We start from the raw sequence: 12,470 nt of genomic DNA, 5'->3' as shown, positions 1-12,470 counted from the left end.
TGTTGTTGTTAACCTGTATGAACTTCTTTTTTCTGATGAACACACAAGATATTTTGAGAAATGATGGTAAACACAGCGATAAGTGACCATTGACTTCCATAGTAGGAATAAAAGAATATGATGGAATTTAATGGGTAGCTTTAACTGTGTGCTTGCCATCGTTTATCAAAACATTTTCTTCATCATTTAGCATAATACTTCCAAAATATTTTTTTCCTACTATGGAAGTCTGATATTTCTTTTGCAAGGACTTCTGGGTTGGTAGAGTGCGCGAAGCCTGCTGCAGTGCGGGCTTTGCCGAAGACCGCATCAAGGGTTAAGACTCGTAGACTAAGCGAGCATGCGCAATTTAAGGCCACGAGACCGAAAGTCCACATGAAGTGCGCCTTGTGGGTTTCCACAGGTCCTTGAAATCCTTGAAAGTTTGTGAATCTGGGGGGGGGGGGGGGTTATCAAGGCCCAGGGAAGTTTTTTTTACATACATACATACATAGATACAGGTCATTGAAAGTGCTTGAATTTATTTTATAAAAGAAGTTTTCTGGAAAAAATTCATATTATTCCCTGTGTAGTGTAGGATAATATCATAACAATTCTAGACTTTTAAAGCACACGTGCTAAACTGTTCACTTTAAATGCTTATATCTTCTGCATACGAATGTTGATTCATACCAAAATGCTTTTTTGCATAGTTGTGTTTGACACATGAAAACGTCTCGGGTTACGTATGCAACTCTTGTTCCCTGAGAAGGGAAAAAGACGCTGCGTCTCCGTTGCTATACTTTCTGCATCCCTGTAACGCTTTCTTTGGCAATATTTCAGATAGCGAAATACTTCCTGCTCCCTGTCTTTGTTGTTAAGCCTCACCATTGGTTGAATTTGATATACACATTCAGATGCACTTACCACTGGATGCGTCCCCAAAGTGTCAGTGCAGTGACGCAGCGCGAGTTCCCTCAAAAGGGAACTGTAACAAAGTATCTTAAAAGGTAATACGATGTAACCTTGCTCTCACTTGAAATGTGTCCCCACATTTAGTCCTTGAATTTGAAGGTATTGGACCTGGAAAGTCCTTGTAAGGTCCTTGGATTTGAAGTTAGCCAAGGTGTGGGAGCTCTGTTCCTAACAAACACACTTGCCATTAAAACACCCGGCACCTCCCTCCCAGAATTTTGGCCCTTGATTTTTGTCATTAAACAACCAGTGGCTTATTGAATTAGAGGAAGCAGCCTTGTCTTCCTTTGGAAACTTTCAGAGGAAACAAAGGGAATCGGGAGCTTATTTTACTACAGACCCGTAAGACAGAGACTGGAGAGGGAAACGAAGAAGTACCGGGTCTGTTCTGTTCCATAACTACAGAACCAACCACTGTACTGGTGCGGTGGTGGCAGAGGGGGTCCGATTTTGATTGGTCCTGTACAAAGCCAACATGGACATTTTTCTGACCTCATTTGGACTGATCCTCGTGTGTGTTCAATGCTCAGCTCAAAATCTCTCTCCGACAGGGAAAAATGTCTGCTTCAATTCCAGGTACTGATATCTAATGTTTTTTTTTTACATCTTCTTTATTTACTTTACTTGACTTGTTACTGGTTCTGTGTGTGTGTCATTCTAGCGATTTTGTCAGAAAACATGAAAGACACAAAGTTAATTATGAAGTATAAATGTTAGTCAATAAAATGTCCTTAGTTGTTTTTATACATTTCATTTTATTTGAAATGTAATAGGGTGAGGTCCATGCCAGGGGATTTAATGCAGGTTCTTAAACCCACATAGCCAATACAAAACAATTGTATTATAAAGTTTGTACTGAAAACATTTTAATGAAGTTAGATAAATGCAACATTTTCACTGGAGGTCTACAGCTTTTGGAGCACACATATATTTAATGATATATTTACTCAAGAGAGACTCTTCTCCAACATGTTGTTCTGGATGGAGCCAGCAGGGTGATGAATGTACAGTGCGTAAGTATTGTACATATAGTTAAATACATCCGTCTTCCATCCATGTTTGTTGTATTGATGATGCAGAACAGAAAGGACTTGTTTCCTGTAGGCCTGTATACATCAGTAGTTTTCTAGTTTTGTTATGGTTTTATCATCAGGTTCAGAAATCAAGATCTGTGTCTTGTTTTCTCAGCACTCTGTGAGGAAGAAAGAGCTTGTCTACAGGATGAAGTGTGTGTTTACCCTGGATTCTGCAGGTGCAAACCTGGATATTTTGGGTACCAGTGCACAACTCGTAAGTGAAGTTGTTGGTTTCAGGGTTTTGATCCTTCCTATGACTTTAATTACTGAGCGCCTTAATGTATGGTTCAGTTTCTTCATTCTTCATAATTTTTTCTTCTTTGATCTTCAATTCTTTCTTTGACATAAATGCATTTGATTACAATGCATCTACATTAATATTTTTTTCTTTGTAGCGTGTCCTCCTGAGTTTTGGGGGCCAGATTGTCGTGAGCTATGTCCTTGTCACCCTCATGGGTCATGTGACCCAGTAACAGGCGAATGCTCGTGCTTCCCCAACCGCTGGGGCAACCTGTGCCAAAACAGCTGCAAATGTGGACGTCATGGTAAATGTGACCCAGTCTACGGCAACTGCACCTGCGACGAGGGGTGGTGGACGTCCACATGTACCAAACCCTGTCAGTGCCACCCCGGCACATCCACCTGCGACCAAGCCACAGGCCGCTGTCTGTGTAATGACAACCTCTCCTGGGGCCAAAAGTGCAGTTTGCGCTGCAATTGTTTCGACTCTCCTTGCCAGCAGCACAATGGGGAATGTCAGTGCATCAATGGTTGGTGGGGTCCAACCTGTGACCGCCGTTGCAACTGTGATCTCCGCCATGCCGACTGCTTTCCGTCGGATGGCACCTGTTTGTGCCACCCTGGTTATAAAAGTCCTTACTGCAACATACCCTGCAGTGATGGAAAATATGGTAGAGGTTGTGAGAAGAGGTGAGTGCTTGGTGAGGGTGTGAAAAGCAAAGATTAAGGAATAGTAAAATTTTCCTCACCCTAATGTAATTACACTTTAAGTAGATTATATGGCATGTTTGATTATTCATATTAACGAAGCATAAATTTGTTTACCTAAACATACCTTATGTTATGAGGTTATTTGTGTTCTCATCTGCATGTGTGTATGAGTAGCTGTGGACACTGTGAGGGTGGCAGACCTTGTACTAAACAAGACGGCCTCTGTGATGCCTGTGAACCAGGATGGAATGGCACTCGCTGTGACCAGCGCTGTCCTGAAGGTTACTACGGTCATCGTTGCCAGGACTTATGCCCACAATGCAGAAACAAAGAACCATGTGACCCAGAAACTGGAGAATGCTTATCCTGTGACCCTGGTTGGACTGGACCAAGGTACAGATCTACCCAATTACTGTCATTGGGAATCTTCCCTATTGTACCCTGTTGTTTTCTGGCAAAATTCCCAGACAGGGATTAGCTTAAACCAGGACTAATTAGGAAATATAACTAGTTTTAACAAACATGCCTTACTTAAAACATTAATTGTGCGCCTTTTGATGCAAAACAAAGGGCCCTGATGTAAGATATGTTAGTGCAAGTTGTTGTCAGTTTGGAAAGCTCTTACATTTATTTTAGTCCAAGACTAGTCTAATCCCTGTCTGGGAAACCGCCCCATAATGAATTATCTTAAGTTTCACATTTGATTTCAATACAAATCACTTACTGTTGCAGCTGTAACAACACGTGCCCTCTTAACTCATATGGTGTCAACTGTTCTTCCGTATGCGACTGTGGGAATCTCGGCTGCCATCCCACCACAGGGGCTTGCCCAAACAGTATGTACAGACGCTACATAACATTAACACAGCTGGTATCTGCACACCTCTTATCTTTTTTTGTATCTGTGTGTTTACCAGGTAGCAGGGCAGGTCTCTTGGCAGACGCTTAATCCAAAGCGACTTAAAAGCCAACGGTATACAAAGCTATACAAACTTTACCTGACATTAGTACAAATAAACCACAAATGTCTAGGTAGAATTTGTTTTCAATTTGCTCAGAAGTGATAAAGAATTGTACTAGGTATTTGTTAAAGAGAGTATATTTTATATGCTTTAAGTTTTAACCAAAGATGCTAATATGTATTGACATCATCAGAGATAATCGCAGTGAACCTTTTATGTCACAAGAGGGCATTCAAGTGTTTTGTAATCATATCCTTCCCTATGTGTATTTGTCCCTAAGAAGAGTCTGTTTTGTATCCATTTTATAGTTTTTCGGTGTGCAAATATGTATAATTCAATAAAAAATAGAGTTATTTTTTTTTTAAATGCATGAGTGGTCACCATATCTGTATTCAGCATTTAATGTTATGCAATATCAGTGGTGAGGGGTTCTGTGTCCATTTTTTTTAACATATGACAACCTGTTGTTATAAAGCAATAAATGGTGTAAAAGAAAAGAAGCAAATGCTCATAGGGTGATTACAGTGTCAAATAGTGTTTTTCTACATTCTACAAATTAATTGATATCGTAAGCAATCCAAAAATGTTAAAAAAGAGAAAAACACCTTAGGAGAGAGAAAGATCCAACTATGAGAATGCCAAAAAGTTCAGATCCTGCTCATCCAAGTGTTAAAAACATTTAGTTCTTGCATTTGACTTTGTCGATTTACTCAGCTCTTTTGTGAGGTAAAACTTGTACTCAAGTGAGCCAGATTCAGATGGACTAGACTTTCTCTGCTATAACAACTCCTGTTGAATGTGTTTCTAGTCAAAGACAGGAAAACATTACTACTCTTTTCTTGTTATTGCAAACCTTGAGTTTGCATTATTGGGGACTTATCTACATGTGTATCATCTGTCAACTTGAAAAGACAATAAAACACCTAAGATGAATAGAAAAATAGGAACTATACTCTCAAACTGCTGTAATAATCAAGGACTTTGCTGCTGTAACATGGCTGCAGCAGGCGTAGTGATATTAAACACTGCCCGAAAATGGTCCCCTTGGTTATTTTCAATAGCAGGGGACTATTTTCGGGCCAGTGGTGTAGCCATGGGTGTGCCAGGGAGTGACGGTGCCACCCACAGTGGCAGCTTGCACACCTAAAAATGGATGGAGAATAATTTTTTATAGTTTTAATAAAAAAGTTTACTAAACTTGTGCTATTGTTGTTTCCTTAGAATATATATATTTCAACCCCTTGTCAGTTAATATTTTCAGTTATTATTTTACCCGACCCCTTGTGTCCATGACTATGTATCATGATTGTCACGTGACACGTCGCAGCCACAATAACTAACAGATGTATGCTATTCGTTTTATTTCGTTTTTCCTTTTTTTTATTAAAAATATTCACAAATTTGCTTACCATGTCAACCATCTGATATTCCGATTCTTCATTTAAAAACCTTTATAAATTATCTTGATCTATAACGTGATGAGCGCTGCAGTTCAGAGAGTCCTGTTAACTGAATTTACAGCACCTGAATTCCCCAGTTTCTCCCAAAATACATGACAGTAAGTGTCTGTTGAACTCGGAAAAGAATAGAGTATCGTTAGACTTTATAGTTCCGCTATGTGAATAAAACAGGTTGGCAAATTACATTTAAGATTGTTTTTTCTGCTTCCCTTCCATAGACATCCGTGTGTATTTTACAAACTACAAATGTATTGTTTTACTTGCACTTATGCGTATTTAAATGTCTAAAACATAAAATAAACATTATGTGGTTGGTTGAAAACACTGCATATTAGTTGTGATATATGACAAGCGCTGGCCGTGTCTGTCTCTGGCTCAGTGCCAACCAATGGCAAAAGCATTTGGAATATTTCTAATTCCGATACTGACCTTTGCCTGGCTTATTTGTCTAATAAATTGGTGCATTTGGATCTGCCTCTGCCTTCTCACTCATAACATTATGGTTATAGCATGGTTATATGCTTATGGTTAATAATTTTGCACAGTAATATGACAATAAATGTGGCACACCCAGATTTTCAGATGCACACCCAGAGTCACTTTTATGGCTACGCTACTGTTTTAGGCGCTTTGAATATCACTATGCCTGCAACAAAGTCTTTGATTATTACGCCAGAATGAGAGTAGTTCCTAGCCATATCTGCCTAGAAAATCACAACTTTTAATTTTACGTCGGTCTTAGTACACCATGTAACTACAGAAGAGCCAAGTTTTAAATAGGAAAAATATCAAAACTCTCAGTCTAATCAGATTCAATGGATTGTGCTAAGATATGCTAAAAGTGGTAGTGCCAGACCCGGAGACCAGCTGAATGGATTCCAAAACTGTAAGAATCAAACGTTAAACTCTAGGGGAGTATATTTTCAAAAAAAGTGGAATGTCCCTTTAAACTATTATGTTAGTAACTAACAGAAGTAGTAAAGGTTAGTATGTGTAAGAAAACATGAATTAAATGCAACACACATTAATTTTATTTTGTTAACTATAAAAACCTTGGTGGACACACATGCATCTTTCTATGGTTTAAGTCTAGTTGAACTTGTATGAGTCTTTAGGTGTTTTCTGATAGAAAGGAAGACTATGTTTCCTCCAGAGGAAATGAGAGATAATGGGTGCCCGTGTGCCTGTTAGGGTAATGTAATTCCAAGATCATTAGTTGTCTGTGACTCATCTATAATTGTAAGACCTTAAGAATGAAAAATTATCCCCAGTTGACCTTTTCTCTATTATTAAGTGTATATTATGTTTGTAAGTATGTTTGTTACTGAAACATAATGTAAACCAAAATAACCTTAAGGTTATAATGTCAGTTTGTTAGTGTGACGGTTCACCACAGAAGACCTTTTCTGCATTCTTCACACAGCTAGTCTAAAGTGATAATAATTAGGACATATGTTAACATTAGCATTATATGTGTTTGACAGATAAAGTAATAGTGTAGAGATAAAGATGAGATCATGCTTCAAAACAAACACACTTGCCATTAAAACACCCGGCACCTCCCTCACAGATTTCTGGGCCTTGATTTTTGTCTTTAAACAACCAGTGGCTTATTGAATTAGAGGAAGCAGCCTTTTCTTCCTCAGGAAACTTGCAGAGGAAACAAAGGGAATCGGGAGCTCATTTTACTACAGACCCGTAAGACAGAGACTGGAGAGGGCAACAAAGAAGAACCGGGTCTGTTCTGTTCCATAAGTACAGAACCAACCTCTGTACTGGTGCGGTGGTGGCAGAGGGGGTCCGATTTTGGTTGGTCCTGTACCTCCCTTGATACGAGACAGGGGGATGGACATTTTTCTGACTTCATTCGGACTAATCCTCGTGTGTGTTCAATGCTTAACTCAAAATCTCTCTCCGACAGGGAAAAATGTCTGCTTCAATTCCAGGTACTGATATCTCATGTTTTTTTTTACATCTTCTTTATTTACTTTACTTGACTTGTTACTTGTTCTGTGTGTGTCATTCTAGCGCTTTTGTCAGAAAACATGAAAGACACAAAGTAGATTATATGGTATATGGTATATAATTGTTAGTCGATTAAATTTCCTTAGTTGTTTTAATACAATGTTTAATTTTAAATGTTATATTCCAGGGGATTTAATGCAGGTTCTTAAACCCACATAGCTAATACAAAACAATCGTATTATAAAGTTTGTACTGAAAACATTTTCATGAAGTTAGATAAATGCAACATTTTCACTAGAGGTCTCCACCATTTGGAGCCCACATATTTAATGATATATTTCCTCAACAGAGACTCTTCTCCAACATGTTGTTCTGGATGGAGCCAGCAGGGTGATGAATGTACAGTGCGTAAGTATTGAACCCATCATCATACATATAGTTAAATACATCTGTCATCCATGTTTGTTGAATTAATGGTGCAGAACAGAAAGGACTTTCTGTAGGCCTGTATACTAGTGATGTAGTACTTGAGTCCGGTCCCGAGACCGATTTCTGCTTTTTCTGACGCGTCTCGGACTTGTTCCTTCAAAGACTCTTGATTCGGTCTCGGACCTCAGTGGGAGGAGGACTCGTAATTTCAGAACGAGTCCTCGAGACCAAGGCATTTTTTAATGTTCATATAAAAACACCACACAACACATTACAATAATAATAAAATGCAATGTTGACGGACATTATTTGAAAATGACATCCCATTTTGCAATGCAAAGATACTGTCATCAGAGTCGTTTATCTCTAAAAATAGGTAGCAGATGATGCATGTGGTAGGGATTTTTTAAATGATAGTTAAAGCATAGTCCATATTAAGATGTTAAGACAGCTCCCAATCTAGCTTAGTCTGTAGGCCTAACTCTTGATTATTAACTGGGGTGATATCCAATCATGAATATAAAAACTGACATGTTTTTATGGTCTTGGTCTTGACTCGACCTGAACTCCTAAAGGACTCGTTCTCGACTCAGACTTCTTCCTCAAAGACTCAGTCTCGACCCTTCAAAGACTCGGCCTTGACTCGGCATAGGCGGTCTCGTTCCCATCACTACTGTATATATGTCGGCAGTTTCTATAGCTTTATCTTTAGGTTCAGTAATCAAGATCTGTGTCTTGTTTTCTCAGCACTCTGTGAGGGAGAAAGAGCTTGTCTACAGGATGAAGTGTGTGTTTATCCTGGATTCTGCAGGTGCAAACCTGGATATTTTGGGTACCAGTGCACAACTCGTAAGTGAAACTGTTGGTTTCAGGGTTCTGATCCCTCCTATGACTTTAATTACTGAGCGCCTTAATGTATGGTTCAGTTTCTTCATTCTTCATAATTTTTACAATGCATCTATATTAACAATTTTTTCTTTGTAGCGTGTCCTCCTCCATTTTGGGGGCCAGATTGTCGTGAGCTATGTCCTTGTCACCCTCATGGGTCGTGTGACCCAGTAACAGGCGAATGCTCGTGCTTCTCCAACCGCTGGGGCAACCTGTGCCAATACAGCTGCAAATGTGGACGTCATGGAAAATGTGACCAAGTCTACGGCAACTGCACCTGCGAGGAGGGGTGGTGGACGTCCACATGTACCAAAGCCTGTCAGTGCCACCCCGGCACATCCACCTGCGACCAAGCCACAGGCCGCTGTCTGTGTAACGATTTCTACTGGGGCCAAAAGTGCAGTTTGCGCTGCAATTGTTTCGACTCTCCTTGCCAGCAGCACAATGGGGAATGTCAGTGCATCAATGGTTGGTGGGGTCCAACCTGTGACCGCCGTTGCAACTGTGATCTCCGCCATGCCGACTGCCTCCCGTCGGATGGCACCTGTTTGTGCCACCCTGGTTATAAAAGTCCTTACTGCAACATACCCTGCAGTGATGGAAAATATGGTAGAGGTTGTGAGAAGAGGTAAGTGCTTGGTGAGGGGTTGAAAAGGAAAGATTAAGGGATAGTTTACCCAAAATAAAAATTTTTGTCATTATTTCCTCACCCGACTATAATTCCGAATCCATCTGTGTTTGGTTACACTTTATCCCCCAAGCATACATTAGTTTACCTAAACATACCTTATGTTATGAATTTTGTGTTCTTATCTGCTTCTGTGTATGAGTAGCTGTGGACGCTGTGAGGGTGGCAGGCCTTGTACTAAACAAGACGGCCTCTGTGATGCCTGTAAACCAGGTTGGAATGGCACTCGCTGTGACCAGCGCTGTCCTGAAGGTTACTACGGTCATCGTTGCCAGGACATATGCCCACAATGCAGAAACAAAGAACCATGTGACCTGGAAACTGGAGAATGCTTATCCTGTGACCCTGGTTGGACTGGACCAAGGTACAGATCTACCCAATGCGTGTCATTGGGAATCTCCCCTATTGCACTCTGTTGTTTTGTGGCAAAATCCATTGTAGTCTTTTAACACTTAACAAGACTTGACCATGAGTTATCACTATTGTGCGTTGATAATGACCAAGACATGTAACCCTTAATTTATACATGTAACTCAATTTTGGATGAAAGCATCTGGTCAATAACTATGTCTATTCCATTTTCATGTTGGACAGATGTGACAAACCCTGCCCAGATGGCACTTACGGAGATAAATGTCTCTTCCTCTGTAAAACCTGCTTTCAGGGCCACTGTGATCATGTGACAGGAAATTGCATGTGTCTTCCTGGCTTCCAAGGGGAGAGGTGAGATTACAGTGATATTTATAGGTTGTTTTTCTTGGTGAAAATAATAATGAATTATCTAAAGTTTCACATTTGATCTGAATGCAAATCACTCACTGTTGCAGCTGTAACAACACGTGCCCTCTTAACTCATACGGTGTCAACTGTTCTTCCGTATGCGACTGTGGGAATTTCGCCTGCCATCCCACCACAGGGGCTTGCCCAAACAGTATGTACAGACGCTACATAACATTAACGCAGCTGGTATCTGCAGCACACCTCTTATCTTTTTCTGTATCTGTGTGTTTACCAGGTAGCAGGGCAGGTCTCTTGGCAGGGCTTTTGATTCCTCTGTTCATTTTAATATTTGCCCTGTTGTTTTGTTGCTGCTGTTGTGGAGGGTCAGTCGAAGGAAAGGAGAGGTATGAATTTGTCATTTTAAAGTTGTAGAAATAACGTGTTTTATTGTAATAAGCCATGAAACAAGCAACCTGTGCTTAACTCGTCCTCCAGCGTGGCGGTTGGGGATGGAGGTCCCGCAGTCCGCATGAAGCATCACGTGTACACTGTGCTGGCCAACGTGGGTTCAGCCATTCCATGTATCTCCATGTGGTCATCTGGTCTACCTAGGATTACAGGTGATTTTGTCTCTTTATTCGGTGTATGTCTGTTATGCAAAACGCACTACAATTCAGCATCATGTTAATTGTAATGTTTTGGTGAGCAGTTAAAATAAATGACTAATAAATGTCCTTATATTAGTGTCTCATCATGATCCCGAGCTTACCTTCAACCACAGCTTTATTGATCAGCCATCGTCCGGTTGGGTGACTGATTCATTTGAAACTGACGATGAAGGAGAGGCCATCTACTGTGAACCTCCTCGAGAAGGTAGAAGACTTGTTTTTATCCTAAAATGGCAAACCTATGGTCATATGTGACCCTGTCTGGAAATCCAGGCTTCAGATTAGGAGCATCAAAGTTTGATTTCACTTTTAGTTCTTTGACATGGTGTAACTTTTTCACAGAATGTTCTTTACATTATGTAGGATGATTGTATGTAGAAAAGATTAAATGTTTTTCTCTTGTTCCCAACTTAGATGTCGTAACTGTGGCCGGCGGCGAGCTCCAGGAGCTGAACTCCAAGTGCAACTTCTTCCTTGACCCATCAAACTTCAGCTCTGAGGACATGTCACAGGACTTTGGTATCCCACGTACCTCCAGCATAGCCAAATCCAAGCGCCCTTCGGTCTCCTTCGCGGAAGGGACAAAGTTCAGCCCTAAAGAGCGCCGCAGCTCCACCCAGGATCTGTCCGGTTCTGGAAGAAAATCCAAATCTTGGGGTGTGCTCATGCTTTCAGCTCTGCAAGGAGGTCAAGGGAACCATCCTGAGGTAGAGGCCGAAAAGACAGAGGATAAATCTGACACGAATATCTCCTCTGAGGAGCAAGGTGCTACCACTGAGACATCAGAAGCTGACACCACAAGGTACAGTTCTGGTCCCTCAAGGACTCACCTCAGTGTTCCTTGTGGGAGGCGACGAACCCTTTCCACCGCAAGAAAAAACACCCAGCCGCAGAGCTCCTCCGATGGGGGACAGGACACAGATTCAGAAGCAGAAAAATTGACAACTGTGTATGTGACTGTAGGTAAGATCGTTAAGCAAGAGCTCAGCTCCGAAGGCCCTGTGCAGGCAATGCTGCGCAGACTGGGTAGTCTTCAGAGACAGAAAGAGGTGGGCGTCCAGCCCAAAGGCAGGGGGCAGGCGATTACCAAGCCTCCAAGGAGAAAGCTGGGAGCACGGGCTAGCGCGTGGGAGCAAGCCACAGCGTCGGGCCAGACGGAGGTGGTTATGAGAAAACCTAGTCGCAAGAAGCACAGCTCCCTCAGCTCTCCATGTATAGCGGGGGCAACAGACTCTCCTCAGGACAACAGCGCACCTAAGAGGCCACTGTCCTCTATTTTGAAAAGTGTTCCTGAGAGTGGCGCGCATAGATCACTGATGGAACAAGACACTGAAACAAATGCTTCAGTAGAACATGAATATGAGACCGTTGCTCCATCAGATGGGGTCTCCACCTCTACTGAGGTTATTATCAATGAGACAGTTGTGGGTGAAGGAGAAAACGAACCTAATTATGAGAATGTTTATGTAAAACATTGATGTTTATATCAAATCTTACTTGCATTTTAAATATATATATGAATTAAATGGAAATAATTTTATTTAGGTTGTACGTATGTTGGTTTTGGAATTTTATAAACATAACTACACATAAATAGACAAACATTGTGAGAGTTTTTTTATATATTCCCATTATAGTTAGAAATTACATGTTTTTTATGCTTTTAATAATTTAATTTATAAAATTACATTTCAGTAGACAGTATTAAA

The 12,470-nt window shown here is 40.8% G+C and overlaps 2 protein-coding genes across 4 annotated transcripts; both read left to right on the top strand.

Annotated features, from left to right (window-relative positions):
• The first annotated feature begins 1,206 nt into the window (after nt 1–1,206).
• On the top strand, nt 1,207–5,567 carry LOC141361766 (uncharacterized). Of its 2 annotated transcripts, XM_073863542.1 has the most exons (7): nt 1,209–1,530; nt 1,909–1,967; nt 2,143–2,244; nt 2,426–2,960; nt 3,156–3,374; nt 3,714–3,817; nt 3,899–5,565. In XM_073863542.1, exons 1-7 carry the CDS (start codon nt 1,430–1,432, stop codon nt 3,928–3,930), a joined length of 1,152 nt encoding a protein of 383 aa, XP_073719643.1. In that variant the 5' UTR covers nt 1,209–1,429; the 3' UTR covers nt 3,931–5,565. The 2 variants fall into 2 exon arrangements, with proteins under 2 accessions (XP_073719642.1, XP_073719643.1); XM_073863541.1 differs by having other exon boundaries at nt 1,207–1,530; nt 3,714–5,567.
• Nucleotides 5,568–6,859: 1,292 nt separating this feature from the next.
• Nucleotides 6,860–12,363, top strand: scarf1 (scavenger receptor class F, member 1). Of its 2 annotated transcripts, XM_073863539.1 has the most exons (11): nt 6,869–7,349; nt 7,718–7,776; nt 8,545–8,646; nt 8,782–9,313; nt 9,519–9,737; nt 9,968–10,096; nt 10,201–10,304; nt 10,389–10,497; nt 10,589–10,713; nt 10,838–10,966; nt 11,176–12,363. In XM_073863539.1, exons 1-11 carry the CDS (start codon nt 7,249–7,251, stop codon nt 12,237–12,239), a joined length of 2,673 nt encoding a protein of 890 aa, XP_073719640.1. In that variant the 5' UTR covers nt 6,869–7,248; the 3' UTR covers nt 12,240–12,363. The 2 variants fall into 2 exon arrangements, with proteins under 2 accessions (XP_073719641.1, XP_073719640.1); XM_073863540.1 differs by lacking the exon at nt 9,968–10,096 and having other exon boundaries at nt 6,860–7,349.
• Nucleotides 12,364–12,470: the final 107 nt, after the last annotated feature.

This window comes from Misgurnus anguillicaudatus, chromosome 24, assembly GCF_027580225.2.
Source record: "Misgurnus anguillicaudatus chromosome 24, ASM2758022v2, whole genome shotgun sequence".
NCBI classification, from domain to species: Eukaryota; Metazoa; Chordata; class Actinopteri; order Cypriniformes; family Cobitidae; genus Misgurnus; species Misgurnus anguillicaudatus.
This window is presented reverse-complemented; position numbering and strand designations above follow the sequence as displayed.